The 26548-nt window shown below is 42.7% G+C and overlaps 2 protein-coding genes across 2 annotated transcripts in view; one reads left to right on the top strand and one right to left on the bottom strand.

Moving 5' to 3' along the window:
* Positions 1–7961: 7961 nt before the first annotated feature.
* LOC311357852 (fibroblast growth factor 4-like) lies at positions 7962–9199 on the bottom strand (the record flags this gene model as incomplete). The annotated part of the gene is made up of 3 exons (XM_084477875.1): positions 7962–8138; positions 8254–8357; positions 8959–9199. 3 exons carry the CDS (start codon positions 9197–9199, stop codon positions 7962–7964), a joined length of 522 nt encoding a protein of 173 aa, XP_084334001.1.
* A 6458-nt stretch (positions 9200–15657) lies between these two features.
* The window catches only part of grm8b (glutamate receptor, metabotropic 8b), a gene marked incomplete at its 3' end in the record, with an annotated part of 96755 nt that continues 85864 nt past the window's right edge, over positions 15658–26548 (top strand). The window contains exon 1 of the mRNA XM_084476711.1: positions 15658–16077. Within this exon, the coding sequence (XP_084332837.1) occupies positions 15802–16077 (276 nt within the window). The 5' untranslated portion in view covers positions 15658–15801. The remainder of the gene's footprint in view (positions 16078–26548) is intronic.

The following is a 26548-nucleotide window of genomic DNA, read 5'->3' as shown; positions in this document are numbered from 1 at the left end:
GAAGCCAAAGGGTCTTTTAGCTTGAATGTAAACAAGGAGGTACTGTGCTGTACTTTTAATTAATTAAGGCTGACTTGTGAAAAATCCCCACTTTGGTCTTGCAGTCTCTAATGTCTGACCATCCAAAAAAGCAGTCCATTTCCCTAATGACTTTTTGATAGTCTTTAATTCTCCATTGAGGATAGAGGGAAATGTCAGGGCTGTTGGAAAGGTTAATGTGACTTTCACCCACTAATAAACACGGCTGGATCAAAATAACAGCTCAATTAAAATTGCTCTCCTACTCAGTGGACACACATATGGCTACCCCTAATATATTTTACACATAAAGACAAATATACACAGCCTGATAACCGTCTCAGTTAAATGTTAATTTTGTATTAATTGGAAGAATAAAAGGCATATGAGGAAAAAGGGACTGGTTTTGAGAGAACGAAACATAATTTCTACATATCTCCTTCAACCATTTAATTCTGTAAAAATGCACTTAAAAAATACAAAAATAAAAATTGGTGTACAATAAAGCTGCTTCAACTGTAATGAAAATAGATGGATATAATGTGGCAAATACAGCCGTTCATTTATTGCACCTTCTATTCAGTAGGATTATAAAACCCCTGTTCACACATGCAACATTGTCAGGTGAGAGTTTTAGGAGCAAACTCTGCTCACACTGATTGTTTTCTTTGTCATGTTACAATAGGATGATGACCTGAAGATCATACTGAAACAGTAAAGAACACAAAGCAGAAAATATGATCTTTGGTAATGATTCAGGTAATGATTAGAATAAGTGGTTTGTGAGAAATTGTAATAGCAACATATTCTTGCCAAAACCATGTTTTTTTTTATTGTTAACCGCTGTAATTAAGGAGTGCAGTCCATTCTTAGAGAAAAACTTTTCTTTTATTGTTCATAGACAGAGAGGGTCTCTGGTTAAGTTTTGGACTTTACTTTAATTTATCTGTTTGCAATTGTTTAGACAATTTCCCATGCAATATCCGAGATGCTATAACTAGGTATGCCTCAACTCTGATGTGCATGGGTGAAGGTTGGGGCAGATAAGAAGTGGAAATGGTGTGAGATCTTTGGGGGGGTAAGAGGACTTGCTGGGTGCTTGACTGCTCATTTGCTCTCAGATGAGATATGTGTGTGTGTGTGTGTGTGTGTGTGTGTGTGTGTGTGAAGGGTCCCTTGCAATGGCTATTTGAAAATGTTTAGATGAAGGACTAGATATTTGTCTAATTTCCTGTAGTGTAAATTGTGTTCTAATTACACATTCAATCTTCCGCTCTGGGATACAGAGTGTCAAACCAGCCCTATTCAGATCTTATTCAAACTGTTTTTTTTTATAGTTTTTTTGAACACTTGGCACGGGCACGGGCATGTGCAGAGGCGGTTCCTGAAGGAAGACAAGTTATTTTGTTTCGCATGCACTTATACATAAGAACAAATTAATTCACATCTAAAAATATACTGGCTTCTGATGAGTCTGACAATCTATCCTTGATCTGTACATTACGTGACTTTACATTATTGGCCATTTTCTTTCATCTGAATCGTATGGATAATTGTCCATAAATAATTGTCCTAAATCCTATTTAGAATTTTACATTTATGTTCACGTCCATTTACAGTTTCATTATTTTTTGTATACATGTATTTATATATATATATAATATATGTTTTTTATCAATATATATTTTTGTAAATCCAATCACCATACATGAATTCCATTGTTAAAGGTATGGTATACAGTATGTCCATTGAACAATCTCAGTGAGAGATCAGCCTCAATGCAACGGTACAGATTGTCCCTCACCAGACAGGGTGAACACGTTCTCCTCACACAGGAACTTCAGTACAACTGACAAAAGAAGAACACAATGAATACCCACTTTAAACCCACCAAGGAGATGACACGTTCCACATGTTGGGATCCATGTATGATTATCAAAAGACACAGCCCTGAGGGTTGAGTGTTAGACCTACATCTTTAATAACACTTCTTATTAAAGCTGTGGCATGACAGGATAATTATGCACATCAGTAAACTCATAACTTGTTAGGGATACCAAGTAGTCTTCCCTTTTATCTTTAGATAATACAATGCTGTGTGTGTGTGTGTGTGTGTGTGTGTGTGTGTGTGTGTGTGTGTGTGTGTGTGTGTGTGTGTGTGTGTGTGTGCGTGTGCATGTTGCTTAGTTACAGGAACCTCTTTACTTAGGGATGTCTTTTGGAGTGAAATTGAGGGCTCTTATCAAACAAATCACCACTAATAACCTTGAAGGAGAATAATACTGAAAAATAGTTTAATTAATAATTAACTGCAATGAAGTGGGAACATCTGGACCAGTATCCTTATCCAACATGGCAATATGGCCAATCACACCTGTCAAAAAACACATGTTGTGTGTTTGGTTATTGGTTTCCATCTAGACCCCTGACATCACGATCAAAGTTGGATCATAATCCATACACCTATTCTTTATATGCAGGCACTGAGTTCAGTCATTGAAGAATCCCCTTTGTGTTCCATCAATCAATGCATTGTCAGTCAATAGTAAAATTAATCTGAGTTGGGTAATGCCCTGTTAATTGTTTCTCAAGTGTCAAGTGTGAATGTTTATATGTGTGATTACAAAATTGCTGTGCTTCTAACAAAGGAGGCGGATTCACTGCAGGCTCAAGCTTGCCACTCACTTTGCTGATACTCTGCTAAAAGACAATATTCGTATTTCCACTGGTAGGTTTATTGTCAATCTCGAGTAAATCTGTAATTTTGCTAAATATTGGAAAAGAGGGAATGTATTATTTCCTTTAAACTGTGCAATATTTTCAACTTACTTCTAAGAACACATTGAGGTTTCTCAGTCCACTGATATGATGGCCCTCTTTTCACTGTGTAATTATTGTCCTTTCCTATAATTGCCTGTAATTAGCGGTTAGCTGTCAGCGTCAAGAGACTGTCTCTCGGTGACACGATGCCACTACTCCAATCATAAAGACATTGGCCGCCGCTAGAAAGAAGGTGGATGGATATAAGTGGAGAGGAGATTGTGTTGGGAGTAGAGGAACAGTGCAGAGAAAGAGCTTGAGTTCAAGTATTGACACATGTTTCTGTCAAAGAAAGAACCTCATTACTCACAGGGTCAATTGGTTTGCTAGTTTTGCTCGCGAACCAATTTACCTGCCCATCTTCTCAAACTGCCCATCTTGCCTTCTCCCCTCTACCAGCGTGTTGAGGAGAGGCAATTTTGTTTTTCACAAATGATATTCCCTATTATTGAGTGTGGAGAACATGAACCAACACAACTCAAAGAAGCTAATTAATTGTCAGGGCCATTCTGATATTGTTATTATAGGATAGGGATTTTGGTGGTTGAAAGTCATGTTAGCGTTCTCATTTCATGTCCCATGTCCCCATGTTAGAAAGTAAGACTCAATGAATGAGGTAGAGTTTGACTTTTATCAAGCCAATAGGTCTGTTTGTCACTGATCATTATTTGATGAGCATTTTAATAGAATATTTACTTTTTGGCAATGTAGTTATTGGCACTTTACTATTAGCATAGGGTTGGTTAATAATCCATTTTAACTTTTAACTAAACTGATATTCCAAATGCCCAAATCCCAACTAATGTGTTAGAGACCCCACACAGGGACACATTACCTCAAGGCCTCATTGACGTGGCCGAAGTGCTGAATATGGGATAGAGAGGGGATTGAGAGAAGATGTTTCTCTATTCTGTTTGTACACTCTGATCCATGCTATCTTTATCAGCCCTTTATATGAATCAGAGGGGTTTTTTTCACATCAGAAGAAGTGATGTAAATTATGTAAATGAGCATGACCTGTAATGAAGAGAGCAAGGCCCACATCTCCATCCTGTGTTATTGAGATGAGCTCGGGGAGTCCCCAGTGAGGTGTTTCTGTTAATAGGCCAGGCTGCTAGCTGCGAACACTAAGAGGTTAACATTAGCTGCCGTCCTCTCTGAATGTGTGTCTGAGTCTGTCTCTCTCCTCTCTCTCACTCACTTCCAGACACACGTTCAAAGTGTGTTTCAGTGGGTGTAACCTTACCGTGAACAGGCAGGAAATTAATGGGGGGAAACCCTAACGCTCGCACTACAAATAATTAATCTCTTATCCCACCCACTATATTTTTGCTCCATTATTTTATCACTTTCTACCTTTGACTTTTTCTTTTATGATTAATGATTAATGATTGAGAGAGCACCTGGAACTGCTAATGAGGGTCTCATTGCCAATGTTTTTGATCAAACTTCCATTTAAATCACAGAAATGTGTGTATATATCTGTTAACTATATCCTGTCCCCCATTATGCTATTGTGAATATATCCATATTCAATATGGAATTTGTGTACAGAGTTTTCCTTGTTTTTGTAATCTATATCTATAATCTAATATAATAGTATTCCACTCCAATTGTACCAAAATCAACAGAGCAACCCTCCTGGAATAATTTATATCAATGGTTTATATTATAATTAAGTTTATTAGAGAAAATCGTTGAACGGCTTTAATAAACACTGCAGAAAATGTACTTATTATTTCTAATGCAACCATGTTACTTCCTCAAGGTATCTCTAGATAACACGTTTCAGTTTTATAGGAAGCTAGAAGTTGACACATAAACATTTGTTTATCTCTCTCTGTCTGTTTCTCTCTCTCTCTCTCTCTCTCTATCTGTCTCTGTCTCTCTCTCTCTCTGTCTCTCTCTCTCTCTCTGTCTCTGTCTCTGTCTCTGTCTCTGTCTGTCTCTGTCGCTGTCTCTGTCTCTCTCTCTCTCTCTCTCTCTCTCTCTCTCTGTTTCTGTCTCTGTCTTTCTCTCTCTCTCTCTCTCTGTCTCTGTCTCTGTCTCTGTCTCTCGCTGTGAAACTGTGTCCCTCTCTTTTTCTCTCTGTCTCTATCGCTCTGTCTCTCTATAGCTTTCTCTCTCTCTCTGTCTCTCTCTCTGTCTCTCTCTCGCTCTCTCTCTGTCTCTGTCTGTCTGTCTCTCTCTCTCTCTCTCTCTCTCTCTGTCTCTCTCTCTGTCTCTCTCTCTGTCTGTCTCTCGCTGTGAATTTGTGTCCCTCTCTTTTTCTCTGTCTCTATCGCTCTCTCTCTATAGCTTTCTCTCTCTCTCTCACTGTGTCTCTGTGTTTGCTTCTCTCTATCACTTTACTTAACTTTAACTTTTAACTAAAATTTAACTTTGAGAAAGAAAATGGTAAAGGTAGACAGAGCTTGAGATGTAGACAGAGCTATAGATCATTCTGTAGGATCTATAAATATGACAATGGCGGTTTTAATATAAATTATAACAAATAATAAATAAATAATTATTACAAGACGCAACTATTAATATATTCATACATTAGTAACCCATTAGATTGTGGGACAAGACACAATAAGAGATTTTAAAAAAGAAAGTAACAAGCAAAGTAGGCTACCTTACAAGTACCCTACTATAAAGTGAATTTACCCTGTCTCGATTAAAAAATATGAAACAATAATGAGGCAGGATTAAGCTGAAGCCGAACCAAACACACAGCCTTTTTTATTCAACATATTCCTTGGCCTTTTTAAAAAGATATCTTTGAGAGTCAGTTTAGATCAACCAACCATTGTTTGTCCTAGTAGGCTATGAATGAAAATTAGGCTAATGTTTAAGTGCTGGTATAATACAGAGCTAGGCCTAGAATTGGAATCTAAAAATAGGAGACATAATGTAAAAAAGTGATTTAATTAATTTACGCCGAATTAGGCTACTTAATTAAATATTTTCACACGTGCTGTCCTCTTGGGTGGCCCTGGCAGCACCTCTAATGGTAAGCCAGGCTGCACCTAGCGGTAGCAGGCCGACCCGGAAGAGTCAATTAAAAATCGTTAAAAGTATATTTATTGAATTGTACTATTTATTTTGGAACTTCAAATGATAACTGAACCATTGTGCTCCTTTATCTCACTATATCATTTAATAATGTAGGCTAAAGATTATTTGCGTAAATGTATTTTAGGCAAATGTCCATTGAACAGAAATGTGTATTTGATTGTAAAGCGGAAATCAGACTAATAAGTGAGAAACGACAAAACTAAAGACTCAGAAACATTTAATAATTGTTATGATAGTAGGCCTATATTACATTTATATGGGGTGTTCGGTCATACATGAGACTTGGTACTTTCGGAAACATGGGAAATGAATCTCTTTCCATGGATTTTTGCATCCAAGTGCAACAGTAGTCTCTCGACTTTTGTTTCTGCCATCAGCTTGCCTTAGCAGCTAAAGAAGCACACTTTCTGATAGTCAGAGAGGCCGTTGTCGTAAGGTTTTCCCGCGTTTCCGTGACACAAAACAGGGAATTCTGGCGCATAACGCAGAGTCAAGTAGCGGTACTGCAAGAAGCACAGGCCAATTTGTTGCCAGAATACTAAATTAATGCTTTCTGCCAACATACATTAACTACAGGAGAGCACGATTTTAAAGCGACCGGGTTTTTCTATTTACCACATATCGATGGCTCCGTCCAGTGTTTTCCAAGTAAACAGTGATCGAACGGGAAAATTTGAAATTAAATGAGTGAGCTACAATACATTAAGTGGCAGCACCCTCATGCGGGTAAAACGTATAACTACAATTGCACTGACATAAACATGATGCATTTCGCCATAGGAGCTAGATGGCAAAATAACTTTTGAAAATTGATGCTGCCACATCTATTTATGCTGCCACAACTTCACATACTGACTACTGATAGGTTTAATTATCAAATTATTATAATTTATGATGGTTTTTGATGGTGGAAAGCCATCTTAGAACGTTTTAAAGAAACATCACTAAATTCAATAAAGGGTTAGTTATGTGTTAATATGTTTTTAGGCTTTCCAAGTTTCAATCTACTTAACAATTATTCACCAAAGGCGAAGTGAATAGTGACGATATGAACACTATTCACGGAGCCTGAGGTGAACAATTGTTCACGTGAACACTCCAAAAATAAACAAGATAACACTTTTTTCCAGGATTTATTTGTTTTTATTAACGGTTTATTTGTTTTTATTAGCCTGACGAGACGACTGTCACGAGCAACATTTTGCGATGAAAACAATATCCCATGTTTGAGATCTCAATCATGGGATATTGCCCAATATCCCGAGATAGCAAACCAATAAAATTGCGCCATCTTAGGAGGTTCACATAGCATATACTAAAACAATCAATCTAAAACCCTATTTATTAGCTTGTTGAAATAACTTTGCATGGGCATTGCAATAAAAAAATGAAAACTCTTCAATAAATGCACTTCCTCCATGCTTGAATGTTTTAACATGTATTGTACAATGTCTTTATGCAAAAATAATTCTCTCTCCAGAGAAACAGAGAAGAATGGTACATAACCTTAATGAATGCGTAGCTAACAAGGCCTCTAAAGGAGAAAGTAAACTGGGTGCAATTGTGGGTGATACACACAAATCCTGGTTTAAATCCTGGTGCTCACACCGAAAGTGGCCATTCTATACCATGGAAGTCGAAGTTGCAACATTTTAGTGCCAAGATGTCTTCTGTCGATTTGTTTTGACTTGGAATTATGTGTTGACTGCAAATGTTAGCTCACAAGAGAACTGCACTTTAACAAATACAACTGCTTTACAATTAACCATTCATATGTATGTTATAAGTATGTTTGTTTGTGTTCAGGTCTTAATCTTTTTTCGATTATTATTAAAAAAAGGTTTACAATGACACATGAAGCCGGACGTTAAATGTACACATTTTATTTAAACTTTAAGAAAACAGACTTGTTTGTATTATTTTACTATTCACGCTGACAAAAGTATTCCCCTATCCTTATAAACGTCAAAATACAACATTTAATTTAAAGCTTTTACACTGAATTGGATTAAGGCGGTAAAAAGTGCATGGTTGCCTGACATGAGGAAAGTGCTGAATCCTCATAACCGGGGCAGGAAGTGCGTCACGCTCATGGTCGGAGTCACACGGTCGCCTCTCTTGGTTCTGCCCGTCCTGCTGAGGCCGATGTACATGCCGGGATACGCTGCAGACTCATAGGCGTTGTAGTGGTTGGCCAGGAGCTTCTCTCTGAACTCACACTCTGGACTGTAGTTGACCTACAGAACCACCAGAAGATACAGAGTAACATCACACTCTGGACCGTAGTGAACCTACAGAACCACCAGAACATACAGAGTAACATCACACTCAAGCTGTCTGTTTGATCCTTACTGAGCTGTAGAGATGTCCACTGTTGTTCATGGCGATGAAGAGTCTACTCTTTACACCAAAAAGTGTCACTACACCTCTCTCCACAGGGGACATTTCCAACAGACCTGGGGGGAGAGCAGAGTCATAACTAAATAGTGTCTGGCACATGTACATGTACATGGAAACACATGTTTAAATCTTCTGAATACCTGAACCACCAAGGAGGCGATAGATCTCATTCTATCTTTTGTTTAGCATGTATTATTATGTGTATAGCCTTTAGTCGTGTTTTAGAACTGATCATGATTTGTTTAATCCACTTAAAATAGGGTTTAGATTATGCACTGTGATTGATAGAGCAATTTAAGTCCAGAGTGAAATCTACAAATCTGATCACCTTAACACCAACAATTTGTGTGTCATGATTGCAACTGTGTGATTCAGATCAGTGCTGCAATGTGACTGGTATTCAAGTAGTGGCTTATAAAATACTTTTGAAACAATAAAGTGAAGAAGACAAAATGTGCTGAGGAGGCACATTTCTTCGTCTATAAGATGCTTGTACAATGGTGATAGCAAACAGGTTTAGTTAAACTACACTAAACAAGTTGTGTTTTTTTTTTAAAGAATGCAATATAGAAGAGAAACAATAGTTTAAAAAAACTGTTATATACATTTTTTTTATATAATATATATATTTTATATATATAAAACAAAGCGGCTTACTGTATCTGTCTACTCTGTGTACTCCAGTGATCTTTCCGTCCGGCAGGACCTCGATATGAAAGCCGATGCCCACTTGGCAGTACAGCCTCCTGTATCTCTTAATTCCCACAAGGTGTTCTCCATCCTTAGCCAACTGATCACCTTGGTCCCACTGACATCCCCATGTCCAAGCCTGAGAGCTGTTGCACGGTGGGGTATCGGGTTGTCCCAGTCTGCTCTCCACTGTGACGTTGGTGGTCATTCTGACCAATGGGAAAGCGGCAGAGGACCAACATTGGACCAGGAGTCCACAGATGAGCAAAGGAAGCATGGACATTTTGATAGACTTCCACCACAAACCGATCTCTTTGTTAAAAAAAAAAAAAACTTTTAAATAGATAGGATCCTTAATGTCCTCTTTGTCCTCTTTGAAATATATTTTTAATGATATATATGGTTGGAGAATAGTATAAATATTATCAAAGCGATACTCGTATGCTGAGACCTCTAGTGAACCAAAATCCTGAAAATGCTCAAGAAATATGCAGCAATTGTTTTCTTATTTTGAAACAAGCTATAGGCATGAGGTTATCATGCCTATATATGCACTGTGTTAAAGTATGATGTCACAGACTACCTGCTGTTGAGGCCCCAAGTCAGTGGATGGGTGACGTACTCTTCCCATGATGACGACCTCCCCGCCGCAGCGTGTTGTCCTGGTGATGCGCGCGGCTGTCACCGGCGTACGGAGATCAAATCAATTGCACACGCACCTCCAGCCTTTGTGGCATCTGCATCCGAAAGGCAACCTACTTCAGAATAAAAAAATATATATAATAATAATGTAATTATTGTATTACAAAATGTAATACATTTATAATAATAAATGTATTACAACTTGAAATACAACAAATACAAATTACAGTTTGTGATTGGTAAAAAGAAAAGGCAATAACAATCACACCCACTGCTACCCTATACAGGCAATCAAATGCACACACACACACACACACACACACACACACACACACACACACACATATATACATACAGTACACACACAAACACACAGAAGCACACACATACACACACACAGACAGACACACACACACACACACACACACATGCACACAAACACATACACACACACACACACACACACACACACACACACACACACACATGCATACATACCCACACACAGGCGTGGGGTAGAAGCTAATGTAGGCTGACTGCTGCGTCAGAGAATCACAGGGCACCTCGGAGGGTGTAAACATCTCCAGGTATTTGCAGTGTTTGTGCGTTTGTATGTGTGTTTGAGTGAAAGGTCAATAGATAGGATCCCATTTGAATCCTGAACGCACACAAGCACAATCATAATTCTTTCACAAGTTGTTCAGATGTTATTGAACTAAACTTTCGGCCAGGTCTTAATATTGAAAGTACAAACATTGATTATATTCTGAGAGAGCTGAAATTAGGCCTGCACTCAATAGCAACCTTGTGAATATACTAGCTTTGACACTCATTAATATAGTATACATCTATAAGCCTAGCCTATAGATGGAGAGGAAAATATAACATGTATAATATAAAGATAAGTTTTAACCCTGACAGCCTTGTTTTCTTTTGCTGTGTTTGCAATAGGCAGGCCCGGACCGTGGCATTGGTGGTAGAGGCGAAGAGATGATTTTAGATTTTTTTTACTACTACTTTACTACTTTTGTACTAATACTATGGTAATAATTTATTTGAAATATTACAAAAAAGAATACATAACTACATACATAGCCTATTAAATAGGCCCTATTTTCAGGGTTGCCAAATGCATTGGTTTTGTTAACATCTTAATATGAGTAATACATCAAATTGTATTTATCATTTTGAGTCACTTTTTTCTTTAATACTATTTTTATTTTGTGTTTATTTTTTATTTGTTTCTAAAATACAGCAAATCTCAAATACATAAAGCTATGCAGTTTCTTTGTGAGTGTATGACCACAATGATTGGTGGTGAAATTGGCTGTGACATGGCGTAGGAACCATTGGTGTTTACGTTTTCTTGGGGCCCAGACCCCACGTTTTGTGTGAACCCACCCACCAATGCCGGACTCACTCCTACAGGATGCCCGTGGGCTGCGATGCCTAAGGCACCAAATTGTTCAGGGCTGGCACTGGCAGTAGGCCTACCTTAGCCAACAATTGAACAACACACAGTATACCCCGTGGACAGAAGCACCTCGGTGCAGGTGTCAAGCGGACCCCACCTGTCACCGAGGTGCAACGCCCCATCATACACCCTCTTCATTATGGTGATGAACCATAACCCGGAGGGCGCCCAAATAGTATAAGTCCAAATAGTCTAAGTCCGAGGCCGCTGGGGCCCCAAAAAACGTCCCATCAACAGTCAGGCCAATACAACCACCCTGGAGGAGGAGCAGGGTCTTGGCAGTCTCCCATAGTGCCCCACCCTCACCGAGCCGTGGACGATCTGGAGGCCCTGCGGGTGAAGCACACGGGGCACCAGCAGCTGCAGGACAACACACGGCTGCTGGTGCCCCGTGTGCTTCACCCGCAGGGCCTTACCCCTGAGGTCCCGCAACTTGGGGTACACCACCCCGTTGTGGAGCCGGATGGAGCCCTGTTGGGAGTAGTAGGCCTTCCCCTCAGGCACCCCACGCCGACACCTCCTTCCAGTTTGGGGGCTGCCCCGCCTCCAGCCAGCCCCGCACCAGGGTCTCGTCGGCCTGCTGCCGCTGCTGCTGCCGCTGCTCCAACTGGTGCGCGGTCAGTGGGAGCCATGCCCTCTGCATCAACGTGGTCTGGACAGCCGTCTCTGTCTGGGACACGTGGCCCCAGCTCCATTGGGGACCCCGTCGGTGTAGTCGCGGTGATGCCCCCGCTCAATGCTGGATGTCAAAGTCATCCTCCTGAAGAGCCTCCAGCCATCGAGGCCAACTGGCCCTCGAGCAGCTTGAATTTCAGGAGCCATGGGAGAGAAGCATGTTCGGTGCGGACGGGGAACCCATTGCTGTGCAGATATGGCCTGAAGCGCCGCAGCACCAGGACCACAGCAAGCAGCCCCAGGACCACAGCAAGCAGCCCCCCCCCCCCCCTTAGTGAATATTGAGTTTGCAACATTAGGTAGTAGGAACTAAAGTTCTGTTTCCGTGGCACATGCACAGTTTAAAGGGATAGTTCAGGATTTTGGACATCGGGTCTCATTTCCAAGTGAGCCAGTGTGTTATTTATCATTGGAGACCGTTTTCAACACTTTCCATTCAGTCCTTCTAGTTGCAGAAATCGCTGGTGCTAGGCAGGCTAGCGCAAGTCTAGGGGAACTGCTAGCCTGCCAGCCTGCCAATAAAAACAGTTTTGCCCACTCCAAAGTACACCCAATGCAAACCAATTATAATGCCCGACTATCGATGTAAATGTCTGTGTTGATAGAATAATATTAGAAATAAAAATATCCTTGTATCGCAATGATCACATTACATTTTGGGGGACTACTTTCTCAGCAGCGGCGGAATTTCACTTTGCTCCGGTGTAGTAATGTACCAATTCACTACAGCAGAAGGTAAACAGAGAAGCGCAGTCCAGGTAATATCAGTCCGCCTCTGCCGTAGCTTGCTTCCAACTACAGGGATTATAAACTAAATGCAATGCGATGCAAGGGTAAGTTTATTTCTAACACTATTCTATCAACACAGACAGACGATAGTCGGGCATTATAATTGGTTTGCCTCGGGAGTGGGTAAAACTTTTTATTGGCAGGCTAGCAGTTCCCCTCGAGTTGCGCTAGTCTAGCACCAGCGATTTCTGCAACTAGAAGGACTGAATGAAAAGTACTGAAAACGGTTTCCAATGATAAATAATACACTGGCTCACTTGGAAATGAGACCCGATGTCCAAAATCCTGAACTATCCCTTTAAGTTGTAACAGCCAATTAAGGTGGAACAGCCAATGCACAACGTGAGCAGAGTGCAGACGTTATCCTCCGATTCCCCGTGGGTTAAGTTGAGAAGTCACTCCTAAGTGGAGCAGAAGAGTGAAGAAGATTTTTTTCTTTTGGGTATTTTTGCAGAAGAAACCTCATTCCCTTATGTGCAGTCAGCGAGTTCGATGGTGGATATTGCAGTGGATAATTGTGGATGACGGTGAGATGACAAGGAGAAGCAATAAATCCATCAGTAGGAGAACCATGGGGTCGTTTATTTCCTGGAGGGAGTGATAGCAACAAAGTATGTATGTGCTCAGTTGTGACTGATTATTGAAAATCTTAAATAATCTGAAATTGACAATACGATAATATGAACATAATATGAAATATATTTGACCCTTGAGTAAACTATCTCAATGTGACGGTCTTTCTGAACTTGGCGCTCTTCTCTACTCGTCACCAACCTCGTGTGTCGTACTCGTAATGTGGTGGATTGACCAGGAGGAGGCGACATAAGTCTATTTTGGTGGTCGTTATGTCCTGCTCCTGCAGCGTTTCTTTTTGTATCATTAACATCGATCCCACTAAAATCACAATTCAATTTAGCTTTTAGTTGCGGCTACTTCCTACTTAGTTGCGGCTGTTACAAATACGTTTTTCGGCTATTCGTTTATCTTAATCTAGAATCACTGTTAAATCGCAGATAGAGTCAACGAGGACTAACATTGTTTACTTTTCTTCACTTGTAACTTCACTTGTTTGCACATGTAGCTGGCGTAAAGACGTCGTTCTTCGGCCAAACACACACAACGTCATCACAGTCAGGTTATTCTCGGAATATTGAATTAGGCTAATCGACAAAGCAGCCACATGCTTATTCAACTTATTACGTTGTTAAACCTGCAGATGTCTCCATTATAACTAGATGAGTTGAGCGCGAGAGGCTGAGCTGTTGCGACCCTGCCAGAGTTTGGGAAGATTCCGCTAGAGATGGTCACGCGCGCGCGCTACCGCTCGCCTCGCGCTGTTCTTTCAGCACCACGGGCTTCACGAGCGCTTGTTTAGGTTGTGAGCGCGCGCGGGGACCTCATCTGGACACCGGTAGGTTAATTTTCTCCACCCATCACAGGGTATTAGAGTTGCGCTTTACACCTACTCGATAATTATTAGAAGCAGTGTGTGTATGTGTGTGTGTGTGTGTGTGTGTGTGTGTGTGTGTGTGTGTGTGTGTGTGTGTGTGTGTTATATTATTATTATTGTACCAACCTGTTTGTTTCGATACTGAAATGAAAGAGCTCGGGTTACTGTTTTGATCGCATGGATTGCCTACCAGGGATTTTGGAAGATAAGGGAAGCCAAGGTGTCTTACTAATGTGAAGTTAAGTATGAATATTAAGTCCACAGCATGCCAACAGGATCTACCCGACTACTAAAATCGATAAATGCCGTTCAATATATTCAAGCCTATTTCACGTTGACCTACGTTGATTTGTTTGTTTTTTTGCATTTCAATTATTAGTTAACAGGATAAATTATACAAAATAGAGTCGGCCATTTTACTCCATGCTACAAACTTAGACTATGATTTGTTAATTTTAAATGAATATCCCAGGCTTTCCCTCTTCACAGTGGAGCTGTTGATTTATTGCCGAGGATTAACAAAAAATAATGACTGAGTCGCACTCATTTACAATAGGCCTATATGACATTTTACTTGAAAAATTGTCATCAAGATACGAGGGAGTGTTTTTTAACTGTCATAAGCGGACCAGGTGACCACTGCTGTAGAGCAGTGTAGAGAATCATCTCTGAGCGTCAATACACGTCGCATGGTTTAATGAAGGCTGCACGGTGGGACCGCAAGTAGCGGTTCAGTGGCGCCCCTTCAGAGCCCTACGTTAGGTTTCTTGTGTGAAAGAGATATTCTATCTTGTTGAGACTGTGTTTGCAGGTGTTGAGTGTTCGTTCGATGTGCGTTCATGTTCGTGTGTGCCCGCAGGCGTGTGCTACAGGGACCGCAGTCTGAATTTACCAGTTCATGAGACGCATTGAGCAATTTGGAGGCTGGTTTCCATATAACTGACCACTGTCTGAGTACTGCTTACTAAATACCAATACTAATTAACAGAATATAATAAACCATTTAATGATCAGAAAAAATCTTAACTTCAAGTCTTAACTTCCTATGTTGTAATTTGATTAATGTGACTTTTATATCTGTTATGCTTTACATGATTATTGGTTTTACAGGATTGTGTGTGCAGTATGCACATGTGTGGACACTGACAGGGAGTGGTCATTATTTAGAAAGTAAAGTAAATGTACGCATTGCGTATGCATGTGTAGAAAGACAATGAGAACGGATTGGTTTTTCTTCTTCTCCACAGGAGTCATTAAGGATGTGACACCTTGGGTTCCTCAGAGAGAGAGATTACAGAGGTTGTCTCCTGGTCCCCCTGGTAGCCCCACCCCAGCTCTCCTTCAGCGTGAAGACCCTCCCCTGCATCACCCTGAGGCTCATCTGACGGGGGGCACCCGTTCTGGTTCCTCAGGAGACCCACCCAACACCACACCCAGTGCCCCCAGTCAACCCCTCCTCCCAGTCTGTGATCCAACAGCCCCCCCCTCCAACATGGCGAGGGATTCCAGGCATGCCTGGCGCTCCCTGTGCTGCCTAGTCCTCCTCCTGCTGCTGCCAATAGTCTCCTCCACCACCTCCTCCTCCTCCTCCTCCTCCTCCTCCTCCAATCAGAAGTTGGCACTGGGCGAGCCCCAGCTGGCCCAGCCGGAGCACGCACACTCCATCCGGCTGGACGGGGACATCATCCTGGGCGGGCTGTTCCCCGTGCACGCCCGGGGCGAGCGCGGCGTGCCCTGCGGCGAGCTGAAGAAGGAGAAGGGCATCCACCGGCTGGAGGCCATGCTGTTCGCCATCGACCTCATCAACAAGGACCCGGACCTGCTGCCCAACGTCACGCTGGGCGCCCGCGTCCTGGACACCTGCTCGCGGGACACCTACGCCCTGGAGCAGTCGCTCACCTTCGTCCAGGCGCTGATCGAGCGTGACGGCTCGGACGTCCGCTGCGCCAACGGAGACCCGCCCATCTTCGCCAAGCCCGACAAGGTGGTGGGCGTGGTCGGGGCGGCGGCCAGCTCCGTCTCCATCATGGTGGCCAACATCCTCCGCCTGTTCAAGGTAACGCTGTTCTTTTATGGAGGCAGATCACCCGTGTTCAAGACCATAAAGATTGATGCTGTTCACCTGTATTCATTCAAACCCATAAATATGTATGTTGTTTACCTGTAGTCAAACCCAGAAAGATTGAAGCTGTTCACCTATATTTAAACCGAGATAGATCGATGCAGTTCACCTGTATTCATACCGAGAACCGTTTGAATACGTTGAGATTACAAATCGTATATCCTGGCCAGTCATGTCAGCAACAGGCCATTACTTCTATTTACATAGCTTCTTAAAACCGTGTTGCAGGAAGTTAAGTGTGTTTGAAATGTTTCAGTTTATTTACTGGTGCTGCTGTACTGTAAATCCTTTTCCGCCTATGCTTTATGGTTTTATGAGACAGATAAGAAGCCCGGAAAATGATAATGCTTCATCGATTGAGTCAAGCATAATACCTGCCTAAAGGAGAACTAGCCAAACATTTCCAAGTGTGGGCCTGCCAACTGGTTAGACTGTGAAGAGAAAGGGGTCAATAGGTCACTGAAAGGCTCATTTAATGTTCTTTCCAATTCTCCTGCTTCTGCCAGTGGACATCCCCTTATACTGAAGGTTTGCAAAGGGCTATGCAGACACTGAGCCTTAATGTAGTTCTTACTCTTAACCATTTCTAATGCAACATGGAAAATAGCTGGTGACGGGTCGGACTGGTCTCACCTCTGGGGACACATGACACCGACGTGTTGTCTGACCCAGCCCTTTGTCAGGAACATTTTCCTGACGGGAGCATCTAGGTCCTGTCACTGCCGTTCTCCGGTCATTAGAGAGAGAGAGCCCCGGAGAACCGGCGGTGGCGTGAAGCAGTGTGTGGACGAACCCTTCACCCAGACTGATGAACAGCCTTTATATGACAGCCCATTAGAGATCGCAGATTTTATGCCTTGCCAAGGGGCAGCTTAACCAAATTGGGGTTTCAACTCATACCCTGAGCTGTTTGTTTCCACATTATTAATTAATATCAAATTCGGAATGAATGAACTGTATTTTTATACATTTAGCGGAGGCTGTTATCCACAGCGACTCACATTGATTGTGTAGTAGATGCATGTCATTCCAGAGCAGGTACTGTAGGGTTAAGCATGCAAGGACGCTTACACTGTCCTGGCCTACCAGTGACAGCCACATTTCAGGTTAAATTATCACAACCTTCATATCTACACTTTATTTTAGATATCAGTTACCTTGACCAAAAAATGTATGCATATATTTATGGCCTTTATATGTCTGCCCATTCGGCAACTACTGCACCCTTAGCCCTATCTGTAGGATCCATCTTATGTCCTCCTCAAGGTTTTTACCCTCTAGCTTTTGGGGGCTTTGTCTTGTAATTTTGGCTTCGGTGTCTGGGCTTGTGAATCCCTAAGGGACTGTAGCTGTGAATAAGAGCTTTAAAAATACATTTGACTAGACACACAGATTAAAGGGCAGAACAGACTTGGGAATAGAACGCAGGGGGAAAGAGGGACTGCGTCGGATCTTGATTCTGCCGGCTCCTGGCCCTCTCCTTCTGGATCAGGTTTGATCAGCTCTTCAGACCAGAAGCGACAGGTTAGCAGTTTAAAACAGTTATTTTGGTTTGCTTTTTCATTATACATAAATCATATATCGAGCTCTGCAGTATTGTTTTGTGAACTCAACAGGGAAAAAAACCCTATTTCTTTTCATTATAGTAACATGACGTGATTTCTGCTGTTACAGCTCATAACAAAAAAGAAAATGATGAAATTAGGGGACAGAAAGTTGATACCGATGGTCTGACTAATGAAAAGTTCTGATATAATATCTAAAATCTATCTCTTTTATTTTATTACCGGTAGTGAAGACTGTCAAATGAAAAGGTGTGTGAAAACATTTTAAATATAATTTTATTTGTATATCAAGTTAAACAAATACAATTTTCAAGCAAACCTTTAAGCCCTCCTATGCTTTGAATGAAGGCTGTTTTATATACAATTATTCTCTATTGACCTCTACCTCACACATGTTGCTTTCCATTAACCATCTCCTGGATATTGTAACACCTGTCAGCTCAGAGCCACATGAATGACTCGATACTCTGTGTGTTCATTAGCCTCACAGTGGTTAACAACTATTAGTTTATTCATTATTCAATAAAAAACCCTTGCAGAAGGATAATAGTACTTTTCCTACTTTACACAAACACACACACACACACACACAAATGCACGCACGCACGCACACACAAACTTTCCTGATTTGGCTCCCGCTTGGGGTCACATTCCACCTGCTCCTGGGTGATGGAGGTTGACGTTGGGGAGGGGAGACGTGAGCAGAAGGCATGATGAGTCTCGGAGGCGTGGGAACTCAAGGCTGAGGACTGGTGGTCATCCGCAGGCTGAGAGCTTTGTAGGCTGCTGGCAAAGGGCCGACTAGACTCAACTGTAACACATGTCAGCTACCAGAATCTAATGTAATACATCAGTCCGATACCAGACTCTACTGTAACACATGTCAGCTACCAGACTCTAATGTAATACATCAGTCCGATACCAGACTCTACTGTAACACATGTCAGCTACCAGACTCTAATATAATACATCAGTCCGATACCAGACTCTACTGTAACACATGTCAGCTACCAGACTCTAATGTAATACATCAGTCAGATACCAGACTCTACTGTAACACATGTCAGCTACCAGACTCTAATGTACACACCACCAAAACCATACAATTTATCTACAACCTCTCAAATCATATACACAAACACCTACACACATGCATAAATACACACACACACACACACACACACACACACACACACACACACACACACAAAGACATGGCTGTGCTGCTATCTGTCTATATCCTTGACACGGCAGGAATATGTAACGTTCCGGACACAGATGCTCACATTTCACACTCTATTGCTTCGGTGCACTGACTTCACTTTCCTCCTTATTGATCGCCATGTCGTGGCTGGTCCAATTACAAGGTCCGTAATGAAATGGATACACGCCGCCTCGACCCCAACCGGGGGGGGAGGGAGAGAGCAGAGAGAGAGAGAGAGAGAGAGAGAGAGAGAGAGAGAGAGAGAGAGAGAGAGAGAGAGAGAGAGAGAGAGAGAGCGAGAGAGAGAGGAGAGAGAGAGAGAGAGAGAGAGAGGGAGAGAGAGAGAGAGAGAGAGAGAGAGAGAGAGAGAGAGAGAGGCTTTTGGAGATCTAAACATAAACAGATACTGGGGAGGTTGTGTCCATAATCTTTATCTGTCTTTATCTGTTTGTTTCCCTGTATCCTCTTGTCCAGGTCTAAGAAGGGAAGGGGGTAGTTCTTATTGTGTGGCTCATGTATTAATGAGGTGATACAATGAATATAATACAGGAGTGCTATATGCATCATATTCTGCTGCACATTCAGCTGTCCAGTGAAGCTTTCAACACACTGACCCGGAAGCCCGGAGTGAGAGACACACACACACACACACACACACACTTGGATGCCCATCAGCAGTTCCAAGTGGTGTGTGGTGCCCCCTGCTGTGCTCTCTCAGCTGGATATGAGCAGGAGCGAGGACACTTGATGCACTAGCTAGGGTTTTCAGAGGTGAAGAGTTGGCATACCAGAGCGTGTTAATGGAGGCAAAAAGTAAGAAAACCATAGGCGTCAACAGGGCTGAGGACTCCACCCACACAAAGAGTCATCCTACTGAAGCAGCTGCATGGTTAGCCTGTGCTGCGCCCCGTGCTGTATGGACTCAGCGGTACTGACACGTCCACGACGCTAAGTTGTTAGCGGATGTAAGGGGGCGCCGGGGCCGAGGCATGTGTGCTGACCTGAGGAAGCAGCCGATGTGTGACGTGTGAGTCATCAGCGGAGTCAGAGACACCGAGGCGCACTGCCCACCAGAGGTCCCATCGGTAATGATGTCCTTTATCACGCATCTCCCTTCAGTTATTAATGAAAGACATCTTGTGTTATGTTCTAACGCGGTTCATGAAGTACAGCTTACCTTGTCTTTGTGAATCTCTGTCGTCAGCCGGCGGGCTGTCGAGGCACAACACCCATGCACAGACAGGTAACAGGACCTCCTTAACAGGGTCTCAATAGGCCACAGGCTTCAGATTCCTGGTCAAGCACAGAAGTAGAGGCCAACCAATACGGGATTTCCGGGGCCGATGTTGAAACCGATAGCAGGGAGTAAAACCTTACGGATATTGACATATCACTCAATGTTCAAAATACAGATATAGAGGTTATCCTGGGGGTGGAGCAGCTCCTTGGGATTTGCTGCTCACCCTCCAGCAATGCTTACGGCAAACAACATTTTATTAAAACCATGAGCTAAAGGAACCAATTAAGAGTAGGGGGAGGAGCTACTAACTTACACACAGTGTTGGTGTTGGGATTGTTTCCGTGGATTTTCCGTGGATGTGTCAGTTAAAGTATTTAGAGGTTCAACCACCACTGTAGAGGATTTACAAAGAGCCCGTTACATTTATAACCAACATTCCCATATCGGTGCATACCGATATATCGGTGCAGACAAATATCTGATAGCAAAATATCTGTGATAGGCCAATATCCGCCAATAAAATAGATCAACCGATATATCGCTCTACCCAGAAGAACCGTAGGTGCCTCAAAGCCATGTACAAAACAAGTGGAGTTTGGTGATTGGAGTTACGTGTTCCGCAGCATGTGGCTCTAAGTGAGACAAAGTGAAGCTGAACTGAGGGTTTGCTACAAAGAGGATCCCATGCTAAATTTGTAATGATGTGCATGATTCATGTGGAACAGCTGAGTGTTAGCTGAAATCAGGCGTAATGGGGAGAAAATGGCCGGGCCGCATTAGTTATCTAAAATTAGCTATGAATGACCTCAGGGGGAAAAAAAACGGGATTGTGCTGAGATGGAGGTTTTCCTCAGCCTGGTCACATGATCTAACATCGTGCATCGACACGCAACAAGAGATCCACAGTGGAGGCCCGATAAGTAGGTACTTGTTCCTGAATGGCAGCCGTAATTCTCCCCATAGCTATAAAGCGGTTTAACATTTATGAAGTTATGAATGGAAACCGCAGCATTGTCTGAGGCTGCCTCAGTAGTTTGGTTCTCTTCCACACATCCATGATGTGATCAAACGCTGTATGGTTCGAAGCACAGGTGTGTGTCTCGGTTAGAGCAACGAGGGAAATCCATTTCAACCAAAGCATCAGGAGATAAATCTGACGGTAACAGCATGGTGGCGGGAGAAGGCTGTTTCCAATGGCGTTTATGAAGCGACAGTTGACATTTGGAATTAGAGTGTGTTTAGTGTTTACTGTGTCCTCTCTGTGTGTCTCTCCTCTGGGGGCCAGTACCTACAGTAATGGCCACAGTATATAAGTCCACTCTGTTAGGAAGCTGAGGGCTGCCCTCTGTCCTATTAATACCCCCCTGCCCTCTCTCATACAATGTTAATGGAACTCCACTCTCGCGGCGTCTCACAGCGTCTCATGGCATCGCGTGCTGCTCCACAGATTATTTATCCATCAGATGACTAACTTGCTGCTGTTACCTCTTCGCTTGCAGGTGACCTCGAGCAATCTGCTCTGTATTCAACCTGCACAGCAATTTGAACTACTGTTACCAACTCCTAATACATTACAGTTACAGTGTTGGTTTACTGTACAACCCCAATACATTACAGTTACATTTATGGTTTACTGTACAACCCCCAATACATTACAGTTACAGTGTTGGTTTACTGTACAACCCCCAATACATTACAGTTACAGTGTTGGTTTACTGTACAACTCCCAATACATTACAGTTACAGTGTTGGTTTACTGTACACCTCCCAATACATTACAGTTACAGTGTTGGTTTACTGTACAACTCCCAATACATTACAGTTACAGTGTTGGTTTACTGTACAACTCCCAATACATCACAGTTACAGTGTTGGTTTACTGTACACCTCCCAATACATTACAGTTACAGTGTTGGTTTACTGTACACCTCCCAATACATCACAGTTACAGTGTTGGTTTACTGTACACCTCCCAATACATTACAGTTACAGTGGTGGTTTACTGTACACCTCCCAATACATTACAGTTACAGTGTTGGTTTACTGTACAACTCCCAATACATTACAGTTACAGTGTTGGTTTACTGTACAACTCCCAATACATTACAGTTACAGTGTTGGTTTACTGTACACCTCCCAATACATTACAGTTACAGTGGTGGTTTAAGGTACACCTCAACATATGCACGCCAATTGAAGATACTTATCTTCCCATCTTTTCAGGAAGGTATATAGGTATATATAGGTATATTTTTAGGATTAATTTCAATTAATCTCTCCTCTTAATTTTGATTCATTCAATAGAAACATGCATTGCTCAAGGTATCATGTGTCGTAATCAGGACATGCCGTCTGGCAAGGGGTGAGATTTTTATGGAACCACGGCGAGACTCTCATTGTGATTTGATAGCAGCTGAGGCTCTCTTTGTTGCCAGACGGTAGTGATTTTGGTTGTTCCACAGTGAAGGTAGTATGCTAAACACTGAATAACGCACAGGGTTACTTGAAAGCCACTGTCACATCTAACAGTGATCTGATTTGGTCTCTAGTTTAGCATGGAAAGTGTTTATGCCTCAAAGTCCCCCAGCATCATTAATCAATGTGTCTGTTGGACACCTCCACAAGGCTCACTTAAAGACCTATTCTAGAGGTCGCAAAATTTGGTCAACAGTAGAATGTGGGGGTTTGATCAACAGCAGAATGTGATGGTTTGATCAACAGCAGAATGTGATGGTTTGATCAACAGCAGAATGTGATGGTTTGATCAACAGTATAATGTGGTCGTTTGGTCGTTTGGCTGTGTGCACAATCGTTAAACCCAAGGTATAGCTCCCACTTCTCTATCTTAGCTTTTTCTTTCTCTATATATATATTTCCCTTTCCCCCCTCGTCCTCCACATTATTTTCTCCACTGTGGCTCTCTTTATCCCTCTGATTATTTCCTTACGTCCTCCTCTCTCTCTGCCTTTGTCCCACTCTTTATCTCCCTGTGGCTCTCTAGAGAGATATATCCCTCCAGATAAATGAGCGGGAGGGATATTAAGTACGACCGTGTGATTTTCAGTTTCCTGTGTGTCATCAGAATACCTGCTTATTCTCCCTTGCAGGAGTGTGTGTGTGAGAGAGAGAGAGAGAGAGAGAGAGAGAGAGAGAGAGAGAGAGAGAGAGAGAGAGAGAGAGAGAGAGAGAGAGAGAGAGAGAGAGAGAGAGAGAGAGAGAGAGAGAGAGAGAGAGAGAGAGAGAGAGAGAGAGAGAGAGAGTGAGAGAGAGAGAGAGTGTGTGTCAGAGCTCTGCTGCTGTTGATCAGCAGCAGTGGTTGTGTGTGTGTCTGGGGGGGGGCGGGGGGCGGGGAGCACCTGCATCTTCTTCAGGGATTAGAATATCAACTTAAAATCCCCCACACACACACACACCCCACCGTGGTATCCCTCTGAGTACTATTCATGCACAGTTAAAGGGGTGTGTGTGTGTGTGTGTGTGTGTGTGTGTGTGTGGTGTGAGAGAGAGAGCGAGAGAGAGCACGCCTATGGAATGCTCTTTGTGGTCTGTGCTAGTGCATGTATGAATATAATAAAGGAATACTACAGAGCCGCTGGTACCCATCGCAGGAGGGTTGCTGGTTCAAACTCCTCCAGCTCCCCTTGTTGATAAACTATCCTTCTGGTCAGATGCTGTTGCCTTGCCTCTCCGGCAGAGCTGCCTATGTGTGTGAGTGTGCATGGCCTAGAGAAGCACTGTATCAGTTAAGGTTAGATGTACTTTATTAATCGCATACGCTCAGTGAACCGATTCTACAAACGAGGGGCGGATTCTAGGGAAGTTAAACAACATGGACACAGATGAACATAATCAGTAATCAACACAGGAAGTACACAACAGGGGGGAAAGGTGCATTGGGTTGGGGCCGGACCGTGACAAATACTGTAGATGTATAGGTATAGATGTTTATTGAGCGGATATGAGATATCAAGTGTTACAATGATATACAGTAGATAGAGGTATACATGGTGGATGGATGTGGCTTTAAAGATTTACAGTAAATTGATGTTTGACATACAGACCATACAAATAGATGGAGCTTCTGGTTTTCCGTCCACACCATCCACAGTGGTGCTCAGGGACCGGCCTAACAAGATGGAGACCCTGAACACCCAGAAGGAGGTCTTTCCTCAGCTATATTGACACGTTAGGCCTTTAAGACGCACGAGAGGCTGAGAGGGAAGAGGAATATCTGGCTTAGAACTCAGATCTCCTCCCTCCCCTCTTTTGCATATCTCTCTCCCCCCCCGCCCCCTCTCACCTCCTCCCTTCTCTCCTCCACTCTCTCCTCTCAATCGCTCTCTCCTCCCCTCCCCCCCCTCCTCTCTCCTCCCCTCACTCCTCTCAATCCCCATCTCCTTCCTTCTCTCCTACGCTGTTTCCTTTTGTCCTCTGTTCCATCTCTCCTCATCTGTTCCTGCTCTCCCTCCCCGTGTGTGTGTGTGTGTGTGTGTGTGTGTGTGTGTGTGTGTGCTACCCCACACACAGGAGATATATTGTTCTCTCACACACACACACACACACACACACACACACACACACACACACACACACACACACACACACACACACACACACACACATTACAATGCAACGTTTTCTGATGATATTTAGTGGAATGATGTGCAAATCTGCTTTGTAGTGCATTGTGGCTTTTATATATCGACTATCTCGGCTGGTACTGAAGCTATACTTCCACCGTTTGACAGGAATACACAAACAGCTATCTTCAGTGGTTATTGTGTTTCAGCCTATACATAAAAGCCTTTGTGTATGCTGATAAATTTGGTACAGTAGCTGGGAACTAACTGTCTTCTTGACAGGAAAGGGCACTGAGGGAAAGAGCAGGCGCTTTTATCTAGATCAAATTTCAAGACATTAAGGACCAGATAGAGGTATGGGTAACTTGCTCAGGAATCTCCAGGCCCCAAGAACAGTACCACTACACTGCCCTTAAAACAATAGCAAAAGTGTCTTGCACTCCACATGGACCTTTTTTGACCCAAATGTACATGTGGCTACACGTAGGCTTTAGGCAGACATTGGGAATCAAACCTAGAACCTTTCGACTGAGAATTAGAAAATACACAAGTCAACTACACTAACCATGCCCATTCTCACTAAAATCATGTATTTTAGTGGCCGTGCCCAAACTGCAGCGTATTCTGAGTGAGGGAGAATATCTAAGGATTATCGTCTAATAAAATTCTCGGCTGTTCAGTGTGGAAACCATGGCTGGCCCACTGCATAGCCAAGCTGCAATTGAATTACATTTTCCAGGTGTCAGCATATCAGGGTCATCAGGTTATCTTGCTGTTGAACGAGTGTGAATGAACTAGAGGGATTTTTCACCATGTAGCAGCAGTTCTCCATCCTGCGTTGGCACCACCACCAATAGGGCTGCTGTATGAGGGCCGTGATGCTGGCTGGGAATTGGCTGCATACATTTGGTTACCCTTAATCTTTATACAGCATTCTGATTGAATGCTTAGTAAGGCTAGCTACTGCTAAAGGAGAAATGGAAGCGGTCAGGGTCTCCAGCCGTTCAAAAATAATATCACAGAATGTTACTGAATAAAATAGAATAAAATGACTGAACAGAGGTGTATATTTTTCACAGTATAACTGTAGCTGGGGAGCAAAAGGAGCAGCTAGCCAAAAGTAATACTGGCCAAGTGTTCGGCACCTTGTGGTGCTGTGTGTGAGTGTGTGTGTGTGTCAGTGTGTGTGTGCAATGGTGGCTGGTGATAAAAATTGTTGGTGGGGCGCAGTAATAGAAAAAAATTAATTTGGTAGATTTGATTTCCTGTATTCTGGTGCATTTTGGAGATGGCCACTACCCTATTACCTACTATTCATTCAGATTCATAGCCTACGTCCTGACTTGCAGGGCCTGGGCAAGCTTACCCATTGTTGTTATTATGATATTGAGGCAAATCATGATCACTGTCCTATAGCGTCCATTATTGTGTCTCAATGGCTATTTCAAATGCAGTTAGAAATATGGGACAGTTGCTTAAATTTTATATGCTACAGGCCGAAAGACTAAATGAATATGTAACTTACTTGCTGCTTTTAAGTATAACATTGCTTGGGTCCAATTCCTCCACTGAAATGGGTGGAAAGTGCTTTTACAACTCTCTGCTAGTTAGCGATCTATCTCTTCTTTGCTGTAGTTGTGTTGTGCGAGTGTTGCTTAGGGAGGTAGCTTATTTGATTGATTCGCTGAATTGTCCAATCATGTGGTGATAAAAAAAACAGAAAAGCCATACCATTGGCCTGGGATGCACACTGCTGCGACCCGAGGGCGATTTTTTTTGCGTCAATGAAAAGCCGTCTCTGCTTGATAGACAGCAA

This window comes from Micromesistius poutassou, assembly GCF_964030765.1.
Source record: "Micromesistius poutassou genome assembly, chromosome: 13".
In the NCBI taxonomy this organism is placed as follows: Eukaryota; Metazoa; Chordata; class Actinopteri; order Gadiformes; family Gadidae; genus Micromesistius; species Micromesistius poutassou.
This window is presented reverse-complemented; position numbering and strand designations above follow the sequence as displayed.